The sequence below is a fragment of the Pezoporus occidentalis genome, unplaced genomic scaffold (assembly GCF_034315485.1).
Source record: "Pezoporus occidentalis ecotype Australia unplaced genomic scaffold, CSIRO_AGI_Poc_V1 ctg5, whole genome shotgun sequence".
Lineage (NCBI taxonomy): Eukaryota > Metazoa > Chordata > Aves > Psittaciformes > Psittacidae > Pezoporus > Pezoporus occidentalis.
The window spans coordinates 4,938,460-4,961,568 of record NW_026915835.1 but is presented as its reverse complement, the minus strand read 5'-3'; the positions used below and the strand labels follow the sequence as shown (position 1 = coordinate 4,961,568).

At 42.0% G+C, this 23,109-nt stretch overlaps 1 protein-coding gene across 2 annotated transcripts in view; it reads right to left on the bottom strand.

The window, feature by feature from the left end:
• TDRD3 (tudor domain containing 3) overlaps positions 1-14,111 on the bottom strand; it is a 102,762-nt gene extending 88,651 nt beyond the window's left edge. The window contains exon 1 of one of the 2 annotated variants that reach the window (XM_062636865.1): positions 13,826-14,111. In XM_062636865.1, the coding sequence (XP_062492849.1) occupies positions 13,826-13,866 (41 nt within the window). In that variant the 5' untranslated portion in view covers positions 13,867-14,111. The remainder of the gene's footprint in view (positions 1-13,825) is intronic. The other variant, XM_062636863.1, reaches the window with a different exon arrangement.
• Positions 14,112-23,109: the final 8,998 nt, after the last annotated feature.

Genomic DNA, 23,109 nt, shown 5'->3' with positions numbered 1-23,109 from the left:
TCAAGTATAATCAGACAATTTTTAATCACCTTATTTAGCTTATCAGCTGTACTCATGAAGGGAACTATTTCTCAGTATTTCTCAACTCAAACTGTAAAATCTGTCTTACCACACAGAAACAGCAATGAACCATAAAACTACAAAATGAAACTTGGAAACATTATTAACTGGTCTTCTGTTATTAAAGCATGTCTTCCATATCAGTGTCAAAGAGCTGCACCAGTACTGCTTCAAGACACTTCGAATTAATTTCAGAAATAAGCTTAACATCCCCAGTGCTTGCTGACTCACAAAGCACGATGTTAAGTAAATGCCTTCAGCTTTAGTTGAAATATTTAAAACAGGATTTTATCACCAACACAAAGTTGCCAAGAATAGCTGGTGAGCACTGTTCTTACAGAATTGGTTTGAGTCTTTCAGCTAAAATAATGCCAACTTTTGAAGACACCCCATGAACATACTTCCCTCCTACATACCAAAACTGACAAAAACAAACAAAAAAAAATAAGTTACAACCTGCTCAGAAGACAAGGATGAAAGATGAGTACTTGCTATTGAAACAAAAAAATGCATAACTGAAAATGACAAGCAAAAAATATTTTTTAATAGCTGTGATCAAAATACTAAACTGTGCTTAATACACATGTCCCTATTACTATTATTGCATAATTTTAACATCGCACAGCATATTTTTCCATTTAGAAAAGTTATTTTCAACCCTGCAGAAGTGGCAGGCTTCTTTTTATTCTATCTTATGCTAAGACACAGCCATTTCTACAAACCTTTAAAACTAGATTTACAGCATATTTACAAAAAAGCACTCAAAACAAGCAGCATTAAAGCATGCACACCCTTGCCACGTAAAAGAACACACAGTAAACTAAGACATTCACAATTAATTTGAAAAGCTCTACAGCTGTGGGATCCTCCTGTCACTCCAGAAATAAAAAAGGGTTCTGCCCCTTGATAGCTTAATGGCATCAGGGTACACTGTACACTGGTGTCTACTAGAGCCTTACACTCCTGTGGCTGTGACATGCCAGGCCATCTAATCCATACAGCTCAGTAATGCAAGTTGTCCCTCTTCTCCACCTGGCTGGAGGTAGGTGGTCCACCTGCCCAGATGACATACAACATCTTCCTTGAAAGGGATACTTTCCCCTTCATGCCCGACAGGAGTTGCCTCTAGTGGCTGAGGGCTTGTACCCCTTTTCCAATCACCTTTGTCAGTGACCCCTTCCCTAAAAAGGGGTCCCATTGATTTGGCTTCCCTACCATCTAATTTCAGGCTACTGGCTCCATTATCCCAACACTGGCACAGAGAAGTGACAATGTGCTCACCTGGATGATGGCAAAATCTTTTTGCACATCTTGCAGCTCAGTCAGGGATAGGGATCACGTGGTTACCACCTCATTTAGGAATTCTGCCTCCTCCCCAGTCAGCAGCTGCCTCTGTTCCTAGTAGTAGTCTGCCTCTTCCTCTTCTTCCTCCTGCTCTCTCTTAGATGCTCCTTCATCCCTTACTAAACAAGTTTCCAACATATCTTCTTGTGCATAGGGGCGACTGATAATGGCTTGACTGAGTTCTTTGGTTCAGATGCAATGCCTGTTGCTGGGGTGGGAATAGCAGTAGTTTTGTCATCGGATCCAGAGACCTTCTCTTCTTGAGGGTACTGAGTAATGTTGAGCATGAGCCAGGCCCCAGCACATTGCAGTGACTTGTGTCTCTCAAACTGCCAGGACAACAGCATGCTTTTTCCAAATATTTAACTAGTTTTTCCAGATTCTGCATTTGTTACAAATCACTGGAGGTGCCAGTTGTCCTAGGCATTTGCCCATACTATCCCACACATCCTGGCACTTATAACTATCCAGCTTAAGGGCAGATTTCTGGATAGTATTCTTAAATAATTGCTTAACCCTAAGCAAGACTTGAAATGCATTCAGGAGACATAGCAATAGGAACATGTTGGTTTCAACTTCCCAAGGATATTCAAAATAAACAAGAGCAATAGTAATTAGCCTGGAGGAGAGGGGGAAGATGTAGGAAGACGTCTCTAATTGCCTCTCGTAGGAAAAAACGTAAAAGGTGTAATTATTACTAGTTCCCGATAGATGGCTCCCGAAGTACGGAGATGACTGCAACGGCGAGCACAAATACCAGACTAGTCTCACGACAAGCAACTTTACCATACGCCAGTGTTACAAAGTACGACAAAATTATAACCTTAACCCAGCCGTCAGAGGCGACAAACAACACAACAGAGAACATAAACAGCAAGGTAGGTGCTACAACCCTAAGTACAAGCACAACAACTCTGAGAGCAAATAAATCAACATTGTGACTAGCAACTATTAAATTAATACAATGAATGTTTATAATAAATTTGGTTTAACTCACTCTGGTCGCATTTGATATGTCAACCCTTCATGCCCCATGATGGGTGCCAAAAAGGCCCATCATGGTTTAACCCAGCAGGTAACACAACAGCCACTCACTTGCTCCCCCCCAACCTTCCTTCCCAGTGTGATGGGAGAGAAGAGAGTAAAAATTGTAGCTTAAGATAAGCCACAGAAGATAGTTTAATAAAACAGAAAAGGAAGTGAAGGTAACCACATGGTAATAATAAAAGAATTTGAACATACAAACCAAGTGATGCAGAATGCAATTGCTCATCACCCATAGATCAATGCCCACCCAATTCCCGAAGAACAGTCCAAGGGCAGCCTTCCCCGTAGTTTATATGCTGAGCATGATGCCATATGGCATGGAATAAACCTTTGGTCAGTTGAGGTCAGCTGCCTGCCTGTGTTCTCTGAGCTTCTTGCACCTCACTGCCTACTCACTGGTGGGGTGGTGCGAGAAGCTGACAAGTCCTTGCCTTGGTGTAAACACTGATTAGCAACTACTAAAACATCCAGGTTACCACCATTATTCTCATCCTAAATCCAAACCACAGCACTATACCAGCTACTAGGTAAGAAAACTAACTCTATTCCAGCTGAAATCAGGACAATCAGCTGCACATGAGCTACGGAAGTCTGATTCAACCACTGACCTACATACAAGCATAGGTCTGTAAAAAAAACACATGAAGGTGATCAGCCAAACCACCACAAAACCAAGCTAGGTATCCATAAGTACAGTTTGAACATGGAACCAGGGGCATACTCTTCCTAACCGGTTGTATTTTTTGTTATACTGCTTGTAGCCATAGCAGCAATGTCTTACTAGAACATACACTTTTTCAAAGTTAGTTGAATGTTTCCAGAGTGGGAGACTCCACAAGCCCCCTGAGCAGCCTGATCCAGTGCTCTGTCACCCTCAATGTAAAGAAGTTCTTCCTCAGGTTGAGGTGAAACTTCTTGTGTTTTAGTTTATGGATATTGCTCCTTGTCCTGTCACTGGGCACCACCAAAAAGAGTCTGGCACCCGCCTTTGAGATATTTATATGCATTAATGAGATCCACTATCAGTCTTCTCTAGACTAAACAAGCCCAGCTCCTGCAATCCTTCCTCATCTATACGGGTATTTAAATGTTGAGGTAATATACTATATTATACAAAAAAAAAAAAAAACACCAAAACAGAGTGAAACTTTAACAGATTGTAAAATGTTAACATCAGTCTTTACAACTACTTAACAGAAGAGATCTAGTGATAAATACACAGTGTTATCTAGCAGTTACAGCAGTGATGCAAAAATGTCAAACTTTTCAAGGTAACACAGAGATGTGCCCAAGATAACCTCACTAAGTCTAAGCTTTGATAAGATAAGCTTTCAGCAAGCAGCACTGCTCTAATACAGCAGATGCTAGAAACAGCCCCTGCAGTCAGGAAACACCTGACAAGAGCTCTTGCGTGCTTTGCTCCTTGAGAAGATTTGTTACTCCATGACATATAAGAGGCCACAGCAATTCGAAATACAAAAGTATTTTGAGAGTTTTCTTTCTTCATCCAATGAAATTCATTATTATTCTTACTCAGATACAGGCTGTGAGTACTGTTTCTCACTCACATTTCTCCAGGAAAACACTGGCAGGCACCCTAAAGCGTTAAAGCGAAAACGAATATTGTAAGGCTAGGGCCATGCCAAAGACACAGCTACATGCCACTGAGAGTATCTTGTAGCTGTCTGAACATACCATGGCTTTTTCTCCTCTGGCTTTACTCAACGGCTCCTTTTCATACATGACACAGCACAAGAAGCTCCTAGCTATTCCTGGAGCATTATGAGACAAGCAACAGGAAAGAAAAAGCCTGTCTTGAACAGTCTCCCTAGGCAGTGCTCTGTCACAAAGCAGCAACTTCGGCAGTCTGTTTCCTAACTAAAGAGTAAGTCTCTGCTTGCTGTCAGTTAATGTCAATGCACCCACTTCTAATACCTATTCTATATTTCTCAAAGTGAAGGGCTCAACATTGTTCTTCACCCATTGTTCTTCAATTACTTAAACCAGTTCCTTAAATGGGTGAAACAGCTCAAAGGCTGTATGAGTCCTAGAGTTGTCCAGTCTTCTTAAATTCTGGCACCTCACAACTATGCATTATATTAAGTACATAAAATGTGATTAAAAACATTCACATATCCATTCATCCCCCAGAGAGCCTTTCCTTCTTTCTGTCAGCTGTATTAGACTCACTGTTATTGGAATTAAATATCCTCTTTTTTGCTCTAGAAGTAGAAAATGTTCTCCTGAAAACAAGAACAATATGCACATCTTGGAGAATCAGTCTTAAATTTCTTTTAATTATGTTGTTATGACTATCACAGAATAAGCAAACTATAAAAAATTAGCCAGTGAATAAGATATTTAAAATTCAACATTTCTAAGTGTATTTCCGCTGAAGTGAAGCTTCAGGACAGCTTCTACATGTATTGTTTACATTAAGCTGTATTTTATCCAACAGTAACACTTCTGTAAATTATGCACAGGTAAAAACCTACTGAGTATCAGTTACAGGTATGAATGACAAACAAACCTCACTCCAAAATCACCAGCTACCCTCCCACCAGCTTGCTGCCCAGGTATTGAGGGTCTGGGGAGTATGAGCACACAGGGACTTGAAGAGAGAATAAAAAACCCATCTGTCTCAGAGTCTCATAACATGATTCCAGAATGCAAAATATTTGCAAAGGGCTTTCTCCTGCAAGCCGATTCATCTATATCCAACATCTACTCCAAATGCCTCAGATTTCCACTGTCTAGAATGTACAGTCTTTCTGATTACTAATTTAGATCTCAAAGAACACACAAGTTTAGAAGACATCCCCTTTAACTTTTGCTCAAATTGTAAGAGATACTGACCATCAGGAAATCGTAGATTTCTTGAACACACTATTGCTTTTATTAACCAACTGTTTCATTGTGAAGTTCATATGGGTTTGTTGGAAAAGGCAAATAATAATCAAGCATGTTGCTATTCGATCCTGCCCAAGTCCTCTCAATTCTCTACCAAAATCAATTTCTTACATGATACGCTTACCTATACTCAGAAGCAAAATTTGTGGGAGGGAAGAAGTAAATCAGCACAAAACAGTCAGTCACAATAGTGTTCAAAACTCTACCCAATCACTTTCTTTAGGCGATGATATCTGTTAGTTTTCCAATAGCAAATTGATAGAAAATATTCTGAAACTCAGCAGACATCTCCATCTCAAAGATAATGTGCACAGTCTCAAAGAGCAGGAGAGTCAAAGAGCATGCAAACAAGAGGAAAAAAGAGGAAAACTACTACATCATTGAGTCAAACCCATTAAGTGACACTTGTCCTAATCAGTATTTGCATCTCAAAAAGTAAGTAACTTCTGAAACAAGACTCAACACATTCCAAATTTCTAAGGACTCAAAAAATGAGAGTAGCTATGGAAAGCCTACACACTCCTACAGAACTCACTGATTGGAGAAAATCAACACAAGACATATTATATCAATAAAAGTAAGGCCACTGAAAAGGTGGGTGTTAAAAAAAGATCTGTAACAATTTAAAGGACTTTCACCTTTAGGTTTGTTACAAGTAAACTAAGCCTTTTTCCTTCCCTCTTTTCTTTCTGATGTTGAGTAAAGGGTTCACAGTAGCATCATCTTAAGTTACAACAATTCTATAAATCAAGGACAACCAGTACTAGTACTTCAGCTTCCTACCATATTATTCTGAGAAACCAGCAGGTGAAGTCTGTCTCCTCAAAGATAATGCATAAATCAATCTGAGATAGGCATAACAAGAGGAGAGTCTCTCCCAGCTACTAATGGAAACCTGAAGGCTGAGTTGCAGTAAAGCAGTGGAAATCACAACTGAGGCTGAGTGCATAGGGCACTGTCACACTTGTCTTTTCTCTGACCTGTTTCCAATAGACCTGTGCATTTCTCTCCAAATTCCCACTCCCTCTTCCCCCATCTGTAATCAAGAGAAGAAATCCTTTCTTTGGCAGAACTGCAGTGTGAAGATACTTAATGTATAAATAAGAACATAAATGGTGCTTTTACTTATGCTATCTGGGTCTATTTAACACAATGTCCTTCTTTTAAGGTGGCCAGAAGCAGATGATTCAGGCCAACAACGTATTCAGGTAAAACAGCATATATCCAGAAGTGTCTGGAATACTACCTAGCCTTCAGCCATTTCAGAGCTGGTAGTCCAACTCGACTATAAAGTTCAGTATTCAGTGCATCCATCCCTACCCGACTTCACCTAATTGCAGTTTTAACCCACTTATATTATTCTGCTCCACAGTACCATGCAACAATTAAGTTCCACAATTTAATTACACATTGCTTGTAAAGCTACTTCAGTTTTCATCAGGTAGCAGGTTTATTTCACTGGGTGGCCGAATTCTTGTGTTAAGAAAAATAGCTACTCTTGCTTTCTATTCATCATTTCTGTATGATCTACAGATTTTATAGACCTCTGTCACCTCTCTTCCTATTGTTCTGTCTTCCAGACTAAAGATCGTCATCTTCCCAACACAGAGAATCTTCCACATCGCTCATCTACTTTTTCATTATGAAACCCTTGCTGTGCTGGGGTGATTACATTAATGCACACTGTTAATGATTTGGACACACCACTGATACACATAATTCCCTAGCAATTATTTTATTCTTTGTGAATATTTCCCAACTTTCCGACCCCTTCTCCGAGTAAGTAACATTAGCAAATTTAGACCTCATCACTGTGTAGACAGGTTAGCATTATTTTCCCCTGCATGACCATCACTTGACATTCACCAAAACTGAATTACATTTGCATGTGAAAGCACTGGGCAACACTATCCTAAGATTTTACTGCAACTACCGAATCAGTTTGGATTCTACCCATCCCTGTATAACAGAAGCATAGAACAGTTTGGGTTGGAAAGGACCTTCAAAGATGTCCTGGGTTCAGCAATAGTCATTTTTCTCCTTGGTAGCTGGTGCAGTGCTGTGTTTTGACTTTCGGCCTGGGAACAGAGCTGATAACAATGATGTTTTGGTCTGGCCAAGGACTTTGTGAGCCTCATGCTCTGCCAGGGAGGAGGGGAAGCCAGGAGGAAGCAGAGACAGGACACCTGACCCAAACTGACCAAAGAGGTATTCCATACCACAGCACGTCATGCCCAGGATGTAACTGGGAGTTACCCAGAAGGCCTAGGATGGCAGGGCTGGAGGAGGTATCGGTGGGTGCTTGGTCTGGTGGGGTGGGGCGAGTTATCGGTCGGCTGGTGGTGAGGTGTTGTACTCTCTTCCCTTGTTATTTCCTTTATCATTATTATTATTGGTGGTAGCAGCAGTGATTTATGTTATACCTTAGTTACTAAACTGTTCTTATCTCAACCGGTGGGAGTTGCATTCTTTTCGATTCTCCTCTCCGTCCCTCCGGGAGTAGGGGGAGGGAAACAAGGGGGGGAGTGAGTGAATGAGTTGCCTGACTGGGTTTAAACCACAACAAAAGGTCATCTGGTCCTACCCCCTGCAAGGAACAGGGACATCTTCAACGAGACCAACTTGCCCAGAACCACATCCAGCCTGGCCTTGAATGTCTCCAGGGATGTGCATCCACCACCTCTGTGAGCAACCTGTGGCAGTGTTTTACAACCCTCATTGTAAGAAACGTCTTCTTCACATCCTGAATGTGAAGAATTCACAGCCTGAATCTCCCCACTTTTAGTTTAAAACCACCACCCGTTTTACTATCACAGCAAACCATGGTAAAAATAAAAAGTCTTTCTCCATCTTTCTTACAGGCCCCTTTTAAGTACTGACAGGCTGCAATAAGGTTTACCTGGTGTCTTCTCTTCTCAAGGCTGAATAACCACAACTCTCTCAGCCTTTCCTTATAGGAGAGATGTTCCATCCCTCTGATCCATTTTTGTGGCTCCCTTCTGGACTCTCTACAACAAGTCCGTATCAACAAACCGCTATGGTGCCACAACATTATCATTCCTTAAGACTATTATTTAACACAATGAACTCCTGGATCCCAGCAGAAATCTACTGGTAATATTTTTCCATCATGAAAAAAAATCATTTATTTGTCTAGTTTCTCATCTTTTAATCAACTGTACCAGTCCACAGGATAATCTTTTGTCCTTGGCAAATAAGCTTTGGGTTTGGTCGTTGGTCAAATATTTCACCCATTTTCAAACCAGTCTGCTACTAGCTTTGGTAAGTGCTGTATAATTTTAGTGTTGTAGCATTCAGTGAGCAATAATCTTGCAGGATTTGGTGAGTAATAAGAGTTCTACTTTCATCTTATATACTGCCTGAAGATTACATAAACCTCACTAAGTTCTCCCTCCTCAGCTTTCTGTTCTGCAAACATGTTAGCCCCCTACCTCCTTCCATCACCCTGTTTTAGCTATCCTTCCTTGCACCTTTTTAATTATAAATTGTAGCCCTATATCTATTTCTTGCAAAGGCTGAGACAATTCCATCTGATACCAGTCATTTTTAACACCTTTCACCTTCTTAAACATAAAAAATAAATAGATAAAATGGTGTCTGTATTAGGTTTTTGGAACAGTTTTTCTTAACAAAAGGTAAAATGCTGAAACTTTTCTACCTCTCCAGAGTGAAAAATGACATAAAGAACTCAAGATTCTAACTACCAGTTATTGATGATCCAGCAAGAGTGCAAACCAATCAGAGCAGCCAGTACGGGATACACCTTAATAAACAAGGAATGTAATGATGCAACATTTTGGTTTGCACTGGCACTTTGAGATTTCAGGGTACCAACCGAACTTCACGAAATGACAACCACCACAAAAGGAGCGTCAAGAATCTCAAAACAGATGCATCCCTCCTGTGAATCACTGTGTTTTCCCTGTGTCTAAGGAACATCTTGTATCCAGCCTGGGCTTCCTCCCTATGCAGGAACCAATTTCAGCTGAGTTTTCCAAAGACACTTCAGGGGAACATCAAAAGAACATGCAGATCATCTTGCAGGATCCTGGAGCTGACTACTTTGCCAAAGTAGTGCTTGATGCACTCTTAGAGGTGATAGATTCACCCCTGTGGGCACTTCCTTGTGTTCCCAGGCAGGCACCTGCTCTTGCTTGGATCACATCACATGTTTAGTCCTACAAGAAAGCAAGTCTGAAAAGACCAATCTTCAAACTAAAGTTACCCAGTATGTAGCACATTACTTGCTGAAACACCCAAAATTCAGTTTAAAAGTTTGGTATGTACCAGCCATCTATTTTTCACTTACAAAGTATATAAAAACAAAATTGCACAGATTTAAGGGTTTTCTCATGGATTACTAGCAATATTCTTCTGTTTCCAAGCAACAAGCCAAATTTCAATTCCTCTTCATCTCTGGGAATAAGTTCTCATACTTGGAACATCGTTTACATGATTTGCCAAATATGTGAAGTTTTACAAGATTATGTATTTTTTTTCTATAGATGTTTTATGGCATTATACACTGCATTAAAAAAAAAAATAAATCTGCACTACTTGCAAGGAACTCGCATGCACATTTAGTTGTACTAATAGATTTTTTAGTTATCCAGTTTGCACATCTTCCTTTCCCACATTCAGAAATCAACCAGACCCAAGATCTGCAGGACCACAGGCTAAACCTGCTGTAGGACACACTATGTTGTTAACTTCTGACAATACATAGACATTTCCAGGTAATTCCCAAGTTCAGCAAAGAACTATAACACTGAAGAGGTCATGCTTGTCATATTCTCTTGTGAAATGCGACTTGACTTCCAAAACACTAAACAAATAATTCTGCTGCAAATGAGTGAGAAGCATTGTGCCATTCTCACTGTTTACACAAGGAAGATATATTCTGCAGTCCTTCTGGACTTCACTTCTAGTTAGAAAACTCAAATCAACAACTCAGCCTCTATTAAGGTCTATATTTTAATGGGAACAATGGTTCCAAAATTAATGAAAGTAATTATAACAACACTAAAAGGTAACTCTCTCTGCCCCTTAGCCTCCCTCCTCATGAGCATCTGGTAATTAAATAAGAAATTAACACAGAACTTCTGCTCCAAGACAGAATATCTTTTTCACTGCAGTATAATACAAAGACACTTTATCTCAAGTCAATCTCTCATTCCAAATTACTGTGCAGTGCTTAATAAAAAGAACTAAACCCAAAAAATGCACACTTTTAAAGAGAGGTGCAAGGACATTTCTTCAGAAAAACTTCAGTTCTGCACACAAACTACACGAGTCTTTTACTCATTTACACAGAAGCATAGAATTATTTGGGTTGGAGTGGACCTTAAATCTCATCTAGTTTCAGCCCCTCTGCCACAGGCAGGGACATCTTCCACTAGACCATGTTGCCCAAGGTTCTGTCCAACCTGCCCTTGAATGCTGCCAGGGATGGGGTGACCACAGCTTCTCTGGGCAAACTGTTCCAGTGTCTCACAACCTCTACAGTAAAGAATTTCTTCCTTGTATCATGAAACACCACTCAGAAAAACCCACATTCTCAGCTTTAGCTACCACTGTTACATTTACTAAGTAGAGCCACTTCATCTTTCAAAAGCTGGTAAAAACATAATTGATATACGGAAATTAGTTTAAAAGGCAAACATTATAAACTTCTAGGCAATTTTACAACTGATGACTCTCTCGCAAAATCTAGCTACCATTCTACATTAACTACACCGTGTTACTGCTTTACTTGAAAAATAACTTTGTTTTGAATTCAGAATCATAAAAAAAAAACAACAATTGCAGAAATGAGTGTATATACTAACTCTCTTATCTTTAAAGATTTAGGAAAGCTATAGTAAAATTCAGTCAGTAGAGGCAGTACCTTATAAGCTTGTAGATTTACTACTACGGAAGAAAAATGGTTTCTTACTTGGTTTGAAAGGCCAAACAGTGTTTCTGCAGTTTAAGTGGGATCAGATTTTAACATATAAACTCAGCTTCATCTTTGTACTAGAAAACCTACCATTTTGACATGAGGTGACAGCAACAGTGACAACCAAGTTGGTACAGAACATTATTTAACCACCAGTGTAGTCAAGTATAGTGAGAAATATACTACATTAAATACCACTGAAGGCTTACTCATACATGTATTAAATAACTTTAAGATCTAATAATAATATGAGAAAAGTCATAAGACCAACAGCAAAAGTTAAAAGCATCGATGTCTAGGTCGTTATCCTTTTTTAAGTGCATGAACACTTAAACAAGATTTCTGAAACAAATCTCTTTCCTCTCCACCTCACAGTCCTCAAACATATACCCATTCATTTCCCCCTCTTTCACACTACCCTTCCCAACACAACTAGGTCAAGGCATAAATTCCAGTTGACCTGATAATCAGCCCATTACTTGGCCGATCATCTTTCAGTCTTTGTCTTTGGCTCACACCCTGCAGTACTGCAAGCCTAACGAGTTTATAGCTATTTAAGAGTATATGCCCCCAAGGAGAGAGGCAAACACTGCAGAATAACAGATCATTTCATAGGTGCCTCATATTTCTACTACCAAAACCTGAAAGCTGTTTACCAATGGCACAAATTCAACTGAAAAAGAAGTACAGCAACTAAGAATTGAAAACCATGTGATAAAACTTTGGATATGCAATAGAAAGCGAGAGAAGAAAACTATGAAAATAAAAATCACTTTTATGGAAAGGTTTCTCTTTTTCAGAAAGGCTTAAGTATGGAAGAGGAAGGGGATGAATTTCAAGTTACAGGCAGAAGTTCCCTTTAAATAAGCTGATGCTATGAAAATTAGCATAAAATTATAATCCTTTCAATTCAGCAACAGCCAGAAATCATAGGATGAAGGTACTCAAAAGCGTTCAGAGGAGGGCAACAAAGCTGATGAAAGGGCTGGAAGGCATATCCTATGGAGGAGCAGCTAAAGCCTTCAGGTTTGTCTAGCTTAGAGAAAAGGCTAAGGGGTGATTTCATTGCTCTCTGCAACTTTCTGAGGAAGAAGAACGGAGAGGGAAGTGCAGACCTCTTCCTTCTCTCTGGGATCCAGGGACAGGACACATGGGAATGGTTCAGAGCTGCATCAGGGGAGGTTCAGACTGGACTTTAGGAAGCATTTCTTTACCAAGAGGGTGGTCAAACACTGGAATAGGCTTCCTAGAGAGGTGGCCAATGTGTCATGCCAGTGTTTAAGAGTAATTTGGAAAATGCCCTTAGTAACATGCACTAACTGCTCTGGGGGTGTTTTTTTCTTTTTTAGCTTTTTTGGTCAGCCCTGGAGTGATCAGGCAGATGGACTGATGATGAGTGTAGGTCCCTTCCAACTGAACCATCCTACTCTAAACCATGTGACTTCAGTTCTAATCTTTTCCAACTCAGGCATACATCAAATCACAGTCCGGGAGAACCACTCAGTTAAACAGCAGAACAGAAATATCCCCAAAATGCCACTGGAAGTAATGAAGCTTCTCGGCACTTGAGCAGTTGTTCCTCAAGTACAGTCAAAGTAAGTCATTTTGGGTTTTAATAGTTAGCACTGACCTATTGTTTTGGTGAAAAATTTCTAAGCAGTTAAAGAAATAACGCATGACTACCCAAGCGCCAATAACAGAAAAAGAAGTCAACCTCCAACAGTGCCAAAACACCTCTAGGCTAACAAATGAGAGGTTGCCCTACATACCTGAACAGCACAACTTACTGAAACACATCGTTCCAAAACAGACAGGCTGCGCCCAATGATTGGTACCGTACCGAAAACACATATACCTGGGTTCAAGCCTCACATGTGTGTTTCCCCTTGCTTTAACTCCACTTTCTCCATCTTATCTCACTTTCTGAAAGGGAGTTACGGCGCAATTAAAAGTAATAACAGTATCAGCACATACCAGGCCTCCTGGCATCTGCTATCACCGGCACTTAGCCGAGGCAGGCCCCGGAGGAAGGCAGCCAGGAACGGAGGGAAGCAGAAAGAAGAGAAGGCAACCAGGCAGGCCGCAGCGCAGCCTCCGCCAGTCCCCTCAGGACCACCAACCCCGCAGCTCCTGGGGAGGCCCATAGCTCTGCCGGTGGACAGCCTGCCCCGGGTGAGGAGCCGGGGTCACCCCCTCCACAGGGCAGTCAAGAGAGGTCGAGAGCTAACTCCAGCGACGAGCACAAGCCGTTTTCGCTTCAAGCGCGCAGCGGGGCGGCACCCCCTTCCCGTAAGCGCCTCGACCGGCTGCACGCCGGGACTCGGACGAGGATGTTCCCTTACCGCTGCACACTTCAGAAACTAGAGAACCCACAAACCCCGAACCGCTACTGAGAGTTGCCCGCAGAGATGCGCTTGCGGCCGGCCGTGGCCCGCTCCCCGGGACCTGGCGGCGCGGCCCCGGAGCAAGGCAGGCCGCGGTGCAGCCGAGGACGCCAGCACTTACCAGCCCGCCTCGCAGAGCGCCGCCCTCGCCTTGTCAGCCATGGCGCCTCCCGCTGCCGCTCACCCGCACAGCTCAGGGACGCGGGGTCAGGCGAACGCGGGGCCGCCGGGCGCTGCGGGGAGCCCCGGCGCTCGGAGGAGGGAAGCGGGGCTCGCTGGTTCCCCCGCCCCTCAGGCCCTCTCTAGGCACTCGGCCCGACTAGAGATCCGGGGAGGAGGGGGGGGGGAAGGAGGGAGAGAAGGGAGGAAGGGGCGGAGGCGGCGCAGGCAGAGACGAACAAAGCCCGCGACCGGCTATTACGAGAACAGTGGAGGCGGTCGGGGAAGGTGGTAGCGCCATGGCGAGAAAGGGAAGGGGTGAGGGCAGAGGAGATGCAGCCTGGGCTATGTTCCCTCAGGCTGGGGCTGCTCAGTCCGGCTGCGGAGCGCCTCATACCGACCTCGGAAAAGCCTCTGGCGGCTTTTCTCCATGTAGCAGCAGGAAGTTTGTTTTAAAGGCGTTTCATCTATATATAATATTACTGTTGATGATGTCCTGTAGGAAGAGTCTTCTCCGTGCTCTCAAAATGGGCTGGGGGGGGGGGGGGGGGGGGATGTGTTTATAGCCTTTAGGGTGATGAGATGTAAAAAAACTTTTCCTCTATCTCTTCAAAGTCTTTTCTCTGTTTAATGCTTTGCCCCCCAAATGCAAGTCACTGATGTGAATATTTGTGATCTACCTTTTTAATACAGTTCAGAATAGCACTGTTTGTTACTGGTTCTTTAAGTGTATAGTTACCTCAGGTTCAGGTATGGTAGGGTGAGAGTGCTTTCCTTTCTCTTTTCTCTTTCTTCCTGCGTTTGGGAAAACTGCCAGGAGGTGACTGTAAGCAGGTCAGGAGTTAAGAAAATGCCTTCCTGAGACTTGGTGTGCAAGGCTCTGCAGGTGAGGGCAGCTGCCTTCCAGAAGACACTATTAGCATTAGTGAGTCACATCTGGCTATTTCTTTAACCCACTAATGTTGACTCTTTTACTACACAGAGGTTTCAAAACCCAGCTACGTGCTACATTTGTCTATTAAAGACACACTTTTCATGGATCAGGTTCTGTGCAGCATAGTCAAGTCACAGTGTGCAGGTTTGGGGGTGGGTTTCTTTTGACCCCTCCTTGAAAAACTGCTCTTTGCTATACCAAGTAGAAATCACTTGGGAGCCTTGCACACGACAAGCTGTGGTGGTCAACACTATTCTCTTTTGTATCTATAGATTGTATACTCTAGAAGGAAGGCTTTGTCACCAGTGCATATGGTGTCCTGTGTAGCTGCTGCTTTTCAAGAATTTATGTATCTTTTTTTTAAAGCAATAATTATAAAAAGCTTAAGAGAGAAGAAGGAAACAAATCCCGTATTGTTCAGGTTAATCTGAGCAGTGTCTAACATTACACATACCCTTGAAGATTTTCTGATATAGAGTCTTAACAGAAAGAGTGTACTCTAGTCCTAAAATAATGAATTTCCACTTAAAGTAGAAGACAGACACATGCACAATGAGTTACCACTCAGGGGAATTTAATCCTTGTGCTGGTTATTAAAAAATAAAAAATAGCAGAGGCAGCATTATTAATAGGGAAAGTGCAACAGTGCATTTTTTTAATGCAAGCTCATGAAAAGCAATTGCAAGAACTATCTATAATCTTGCAATTGCAAGAACTATCAGTAAACTGAGCCAACCCTGCTAGCCATATAGTTTATGGACTGAATGACCATATCACTTGTTTGGATTTTCAAAGGTTGTGGAGTCCCATATCATGACAAGGCTCCCTATGAATATGAACTACCAAAGAAATAACATCAAGGAGAACTAACTAACATAAGAGCCCTGAAATAGACCTACTGAATGTCTTGTACCAAAGAAACTCTTAAATTAGTGCTGAGGAATGCCATAAAGTTAAGCAAAACAGCCGCACTGAAATGTTGCCAAGTCCCACCTCTTGTTGCACATTTAACAACAGTAGCAGTTGCTGACATGGAGAAGCACCAGCAGATAGGTAGAAGTGTAGTGCCAGTTCAGACACTTACTATGCAAAATAAATGGGAATAAAAACACTTTGCATTTGGAGTCTGACCTGGCTGCACTTTAGCTGATCGAGAAAAGGTTGTAAACATTATTGTAACTTGAAAGGGGCTGCCCATAGAACCAATTAGCAAGGGATGAAGTGTGACCTAGGAGAAGATAATGCAAATGATGGACTTTATGCAGTACATCGTATTAATTTAAGACATGGAAGCTTTTGCTTACTTAAATCTTCATCAAAATCACCAGGCAATTATACCAGCAATTTACACCAGCATATGGCTAGCTGTTGCACCTCATGGCACAAAGCACCATCTATAAAGAAAATGTAGTACTCAGTGCTGTCCTTTTTAAAGGTCTGCGGGCATCTGTTGTAACAAATTCAATATATGCAAGCTGATATATGTATTTATACACACACCACATCCTTCTGTACGTGAGAAGTTCCCATTAGTACATGTTTCTCTGCTCACAGAGGGCACAGCCCAATTTTTGCTGTTTCTAGCTGCTGTTAGCTGTGCTGCAGTGAGTTAAATAAATAGTTCCATTGCAAACCAGGACATGATACAATGCCTACAAGGCAGTCAGAAACCCACAGATTGGACAGATAAGACCTTCTGTACCTCTGTAATGATAAAACATTCTTAGAGTATATCTTCATTGCCTTTAGAATGAACAACATGGCTGATGCTAATGAGCATCAGAGTACCTGAGTTTAGGCAGGGGCTGAGCCTATACACCAGCATGCTTTGAAGGGGCTCTGTGCCTCCATAGCTTTCTCTGAAAAAAAAACATGTTAGTCAGGATAAAACAGTGCATCCCTGTTCACAAAATTCATGTGGACTAATCATAGTCTAATTTAATATACTTCACTGAAGTTGAAAGGCTCATTCCTATTTCTCTTTCCATGCATCTGTTTCAAAGTGTAAGCCACAGGAAGTATGAAGTTAAAAAAAAAGGGTCTGTGAGGAACTAGCACTCCTAAGTTTCGTATATAGCTTCAGGATAACTTGTGATACAAAATCACTTTTTGTAGTACCTTTGTGAGATGTCAATACTGGTACAAAAAACTTAAAAAATAATAATTTAAAAAAATAAACGTTTTAGTTATTTAGTTTGCACAAAGGCATCTCCATGCATGACTTGTTGACAGTCCTGTTTAAAAATGCTACTTATGTGAATAAGCTATGTTAAGTTTTAAGAAATGCCTCACCCAGTTATTCTACAAATGGCACAGAGAAGTGTTGTGGAGCAGCGAGGGCCAGCTGCATCTCAGGCGAAGGCAAGCTAGGAGTGAGGCACAGCAACCTGCCAGGCAGGAGCAGTAACCTCACCATAAGGAGCCAGGATATGGGGTGGCATGTCTAGGTCAAGATCAGGGCCAGAGATAGTGGCTAGAGTCAGACACAGCCCAGTGATGACCCAGCACAGCCAGTGGGACAGAACAAGTCCAACCTGAGCTGGAAAGCCATGTCTGAGTCCAGGTGAGAATGGAGAAGGTACAAGCCCAAGCACAGACATAGCTGTGACATGGCTATGTTATAACTCAGGTGAGGGCTGGTGTTACAGCCACTGATTAAATGTAGCTCCCATGGGAGAGTGTCCTGGGTTCAGCAGTAGCAGTCATTTTTCCCCTTCTTGGTAGCTGGTGCAGTGCAGTGTTTTGACTTTCAGCTCGGGAACAGAGCTGATAACAAGGATGTTTTGGTTTGGCCAAGGACTTTGTGAGCCTCATGCTCTGCCAGGGAGGAGGGGAAGCCAGGAGGAAGCAGAGACAGGACACCTGACCCAAACTGACCAAAGAGGTATTCCATACCACAGCACGTCATGCCCAGGATGTAACTGGGAGTGAGCCGGAAGGGCTGGGAGACTGCTGGGTTGGAGGAGATATGGGTCGATGCTTGGTCGGGCTGAGGGGGGGCAAGTTATCGGTCGGCTGGTGCTGAGGTGTTGTATTCTCTTCCCTTGTTATTTCCTTTATCATTATTGTCGTTGGTGGTAGCAGTAGTGATCTGTGTTATACCTTAGTTACTAAACTGTTCTTATCTCAACCCGTGGGAGTTGCATTCTTTTCGATTCTCCTCTCCGTCCCTCCGGGAGCAGGGGGAGGGCAAGAAAGGGGGGGAAGTGAGCGAACGAGTTACCTGACTGGGTTTAAACCACGACAGAGAGGCAGGATCTCACTTTTAGCTTCTTCACAATAGGTCTCACTGGCAAGAAAATTGACCATGAACTTGGCCAGCTAAACTCACTGAAGCAGCTAACTAATCTGCTAGAAGGAGGATGTGTTCCAGCCCTGGAAACAAGACGGTTCTGCTGCTGTATTAATGTGTGAGCAGGTCTGATGAGCAACACAATCGTTTATCAACAATTTGTCCCTGAAAATAGGTTTCTGAGTGTTTTAAGCAGAAAGGGGCTTAATGGTAATCTGAATCATCCAAAACCAGGGCATGAGACTTAACAGCTTACTCTGAAAGATCTTTTACAAAGGATTTCAGCTTTCAAGGAAAACTGGAGAATTATCTGTATTGATGTTCTTCTTCAAAGAAATAACATGTATCTAGTACTTTATATCCTCAAAGTGCTATGCATGGAGCTATTTGCGTTTTAATAAGATCTTCTTAAATCAATATGATTGTTTAATTAAGTTTTAGATCTATTAAATTTACTGTTTAGACATCATATATATGTTCAATGTATGACATGGCTATTTAAAAAAGTAGAGGGGGTAAATGGGAAAAATTGCTTAATATGTCATCCTATGCATGCTAAGTGCAAGTATGCAACAGTAATATGCAATAATGTAAGTTCAGACCAAGGTAAGTAGTAAGGACTCCCGTGCTGTGCTCTGCTTCTAAGATGTATTTAATTATGTAGTACAACTTGTTTTTCTGTTACATTCAGATTATTAACCAAAAAAAGTTTAAAGTATTACTAGTTAACCATTTTGCTTGCATATCCTGTATTTTCTGCTTTATTTGTTAGAAATGCAAGAGGCCAAGAAATCAAATTTAGGCAGCAACTAGCTCCTGTTGTTTATTTTAGCAAAGAAGAACTAGACTTCTTCACAAAATCCACAACACCACGTTGTCCAGAGACTGAGGGAGGCAGCCCCTCCTCTGGAGTGCCAGGTAATGGTAGGCCTGTAAAGTTGTGCCTGAAAAGCAGTTCCCCTTGATTGTAGCCAGTGCGACCTGGGACAACTCAATCTATGGCAGAAAGTTTATTTCCACAATGCTCTGTAAGTACCTAAAATATTTGATCTGCTGAGCACCTTTGTTAGGGCACTGGTGAGGCAGTGAACAGACAGAACTAGCTCTCAGGGCAAGACAGCAAAAGCCAGTTTTTAGTAGCGGCCCTACAGGTTCCACCTGTGGTTTGATTCATCCTTGTCGCCTTGGCCTCCTGCCAACTCCAACCTCAATCATCTTAGTTCAGCAGTGGGCTCACAGAACTGGAGAGCTGAAACTTCATGGCACCTACCAGAAATGGGCAAGAGCAGAAATTCCCATTGATTCAATGGGAGGTCCCACAGGGACAAGAATACTGCTTGGGTCTCCATTTTTTTTTAATTTCAGTAGAATATGCTTTCTTCATTGCATTAACTGAATACAGATATCAGGTCCTCTTACTGAATGCAAAAGTAGGTGATCTTTACTCTGGATCTGTAGCAGAAAGAAACTGCACCTTGCCTTCTGGTCACTGCATGTGTAGGAGTGTGCTGTGGTTTCAACAGAAGTGTCTATCTCTTTGCACCCTGTAATGGACCAGGTTCTGATCTGATCTGGCTGCAGTCAGAAAGATCAGCTTTACTGCATGTATTGTCTCACTTCAACCAAATATTGTGAATGTTTTCTCTGTTTTATCAGACGGGGAAGGACAGTAGTCAGTACTCTTCCTCCTTATTCTTCTTCTATTATGGACTTCCCTAATTGTAGACAAAGAGCAAAGATGGCTGGTTATTTCACACTGGGAAGGTGTTTACTGGGGGTGCAGGATGAAGCCTGACCTGTTCTGACTTGATGTAATCAAGTGGCTCTCATCCATTATAGCCACTGGAGAAGGAATTGACTTTTCCTAGGGTGAAGAAGTGAAAATTACAGAAGTAGTGATTTTTTACTTGGGGAGAGGAAGGAGAGAGGCTTGGAAAAGAGCAGGATGAATGGAAAACACAAAGAAGAGGCACATTTTGAAGCTTGGAAATTGTTAAGAATAATGAAGTCTTACACATAATACCACCATATTAGTACCAATCTGGCCAAGGCTAACATTTTTGGCAGGCTGCTCTGATTGATTTTTTTCACCTGCTTGTCCACTTCTAGAACCCTTCAGTTTGACCACACTCTCCACTTTCTCCTGCAAATAACTAAGTGTATAGCAGGCCATGGTAATCTTGAAGGTATCCATGCTGGCATTGTGTCAGTCACAGAGATGGCATCACTGCTATCAAGACAATTACAAAGGCACTATGGTTGTCAGGATGGGGGCATTTATATATGGCATGATGCTATTGCCATGTGGGTGCATGACAGCTTATCAAAATGTGAACAGTTCATCTCTGAAAGCATGAATGAACCACTGCAATGATCACTAATGTACGAGGGATCACTAAGTACAGGAGAACGTAATGCCTTTTAATTATGATGCTGGAGGGGGCCCCTCCAGGGCCAGCAGAAGGGCTTGTGTTTGTCAGTCATACTGGCACAGCTCAACCTACTGGTCCTCTGGACACTGAATTGGTAAATAGCCAGGGAGCAGAGGATCAAGCAGCATATGGCTTTGCAGACTTCCACTGGGCTGCAGTAAACATCCCAGCCCTGAACAGCTGTGTCTTGTCTCTAGCAAGATTACTTTTAAGAGACTGATACCTTCTGGACTGGATGGAAATAAGCATGCTGTTGTCAGGGCTCTGAGTGCACTAAGAGGCTCTGCAGTCTCTTCCTCCCTCCTTGGGGTTTGGCTGCCCATGCTCCATTCCAGCTCTGATATCGTGCAGCTGCAGTCTTGGATCAGGCTGCTGGGAAAAGAGCTGTATGAGAAGCAGCTGCAGGAAGCTTCATGGAGATTTCCAGTCCTTTGCTTGGGAGGTGTGTTGAAGCTCAGGCCTCCACCCTTGAGACTTGCCTGAGGTGTGCCTGTGCCTGGCTATGTGTCTTGCCTGTGCTTGAACCACTGATGTGACTTGCAGGCTTGACCTTGCACCTGCTTCATTGCTGCAGATATGTCTAGTAATCTTGAATATTGGCTCACCAGCATGGTACCCACTCAGGTATTGTGGGATTGTGCCTGCCTGGGGGGATCATTGCCCTACCTGCCTTGCTGTTGCCCTGACCTCCTGGCTTCCTTCTGTTTTAGGGCAGTCAGGGCTTGCCGCTGACAGCTCCTGCCCCAGAGCTATGAGTGTGGTCTGTTACAACAAGAAATTAGTGTCCCATTGGCAGTCAATTCATGTCTGAAATCAATATACATGATGTAAATGAACAAAACTTGGTAACAGTGGAGACACTGCTGAAGGCCATCTGCTATACATACAATCACTTAATGTACAAGACAGCAACAGTGCCCTTATATAGAAGAACAGGTAGGGAATGCCTGATCCTCTCTGCAGACTTCTGCTTCCCTCATTCTTCCCCTGCCTTTCAAGTTGAATTTGTCACTAGTTTGTCTCCATGATACTAATGAACATTGCTGGGCTGAACTGCTCATGAAGGGCTGCATGGTGAAATCATGACATATGCATAAGAAGATGAGAGATGAGTTAGGGAAAGCACTGGTAGTGCCTTCCCAGGTGTGCTGAAGACCTTTTGGAGTAGGTGTTGTGCAAGAGAGTGCCTCACACAGTGTCACGTAGCTCTGAGGCTGACAAAAAGTACCTGCAGTGTGGGCACGGATGGAACACCTCAGAGTTGCCTGTCCCACCCCACAGATGTCCATGTTAAAGCTAAGCCCTTTCCTCTGGGGTAGAGCAGCAACACCCAAAACACTGCAAATGATGGAAGCTTTTAGATCAACCCATCAGAACAATACAGCATAGACACCTGCATAATACGCAAACAGAATATGACCTTAACTATAAACATGGATTAGATTGGAGAGCACAGCTGTGCACAAAACCAGGGACTACCTATTATGTAGCAATATGCATGGCTGTGTAGTAACTCTGTATATTGAGTTTGCTATTATTACTGTTAAAAGCCATAAAGTTTTAATTTTGTATATCCACAATACCAGAAGACATCATCCCCATATGAACAATTTCAGGCATAAATGATTCAGCAATCTGTGTCAGCACTTAATTGCAAGGTGTGAGAAAAATAAATCGAATAAATAAATATTGTTTTCTCATGGAAATCTAAAAAGATTATTTTTGAATTACAGAAGATTCACTCTGTGGTTTTCCTCAAGTGCTGTCGTATGTCTGTGCTTGAGGAAAAGCAAGTTATTGGAAATCTATGCCAGGCTCCAGCTAAGCAGTTGACTTGCTATCCATGATTGAATACACACTAAACAGGCAGGAATGTTTCTGTGTTATTTCCTGGCAGTGAAAATAAACTCTGTCATGCATCTTCCCTATTCAGACGTGGCAGCTTTTGCCTGCTACTGCTTTTCCCCCATAGTCTGCAGGCCCAAACCAGTGCAGCTGGGAAAAATAAATTAATTCTTTAAGAACTTTCAATAAGCATCAAAATCAACACTTCTGACAATCAAGTGCAATAACTGGCCATGCTACTTGCTGACCTTCACTTATGAATGATTCAGTTTGTTTCTTTTCTGATTCTGCTTTTATTTATGTATTTTTTCTGACTGTTGATTTACGTTATTATTCTGTCCTCAGTGCTCCTTGTTTCCTGCCTGCTATCAAAACACAAGAAACCAAAAGAACGTGAAAGAATCATCTTGATCTTCATAGTAGGTTTTTAATGTTTCAATAGAGAATTGGGCCCTATATACCAAGTTAACTACAGAATTATGAAGGGAATTACAAAATTGGAGAATCATCCTTAAAGCAGCCTTACATATTTTAAGTTATTAAAAGCAAAATATTCTCTTTCCAACTCTATGATTCAGCTAACTTTTAGTTTAAATTCTGATGTTCTCAAAGATGAAGAATGAAAAGAAGCAGAAATGCTAGAGCCCTGAGCAATTTCTCATTGTTCACAAGTATACACTTTGAACTTCCTTGGCTTGGATATTTATTCTGAGTGCCTAAAATATTTCAAATGGAGTCCATAC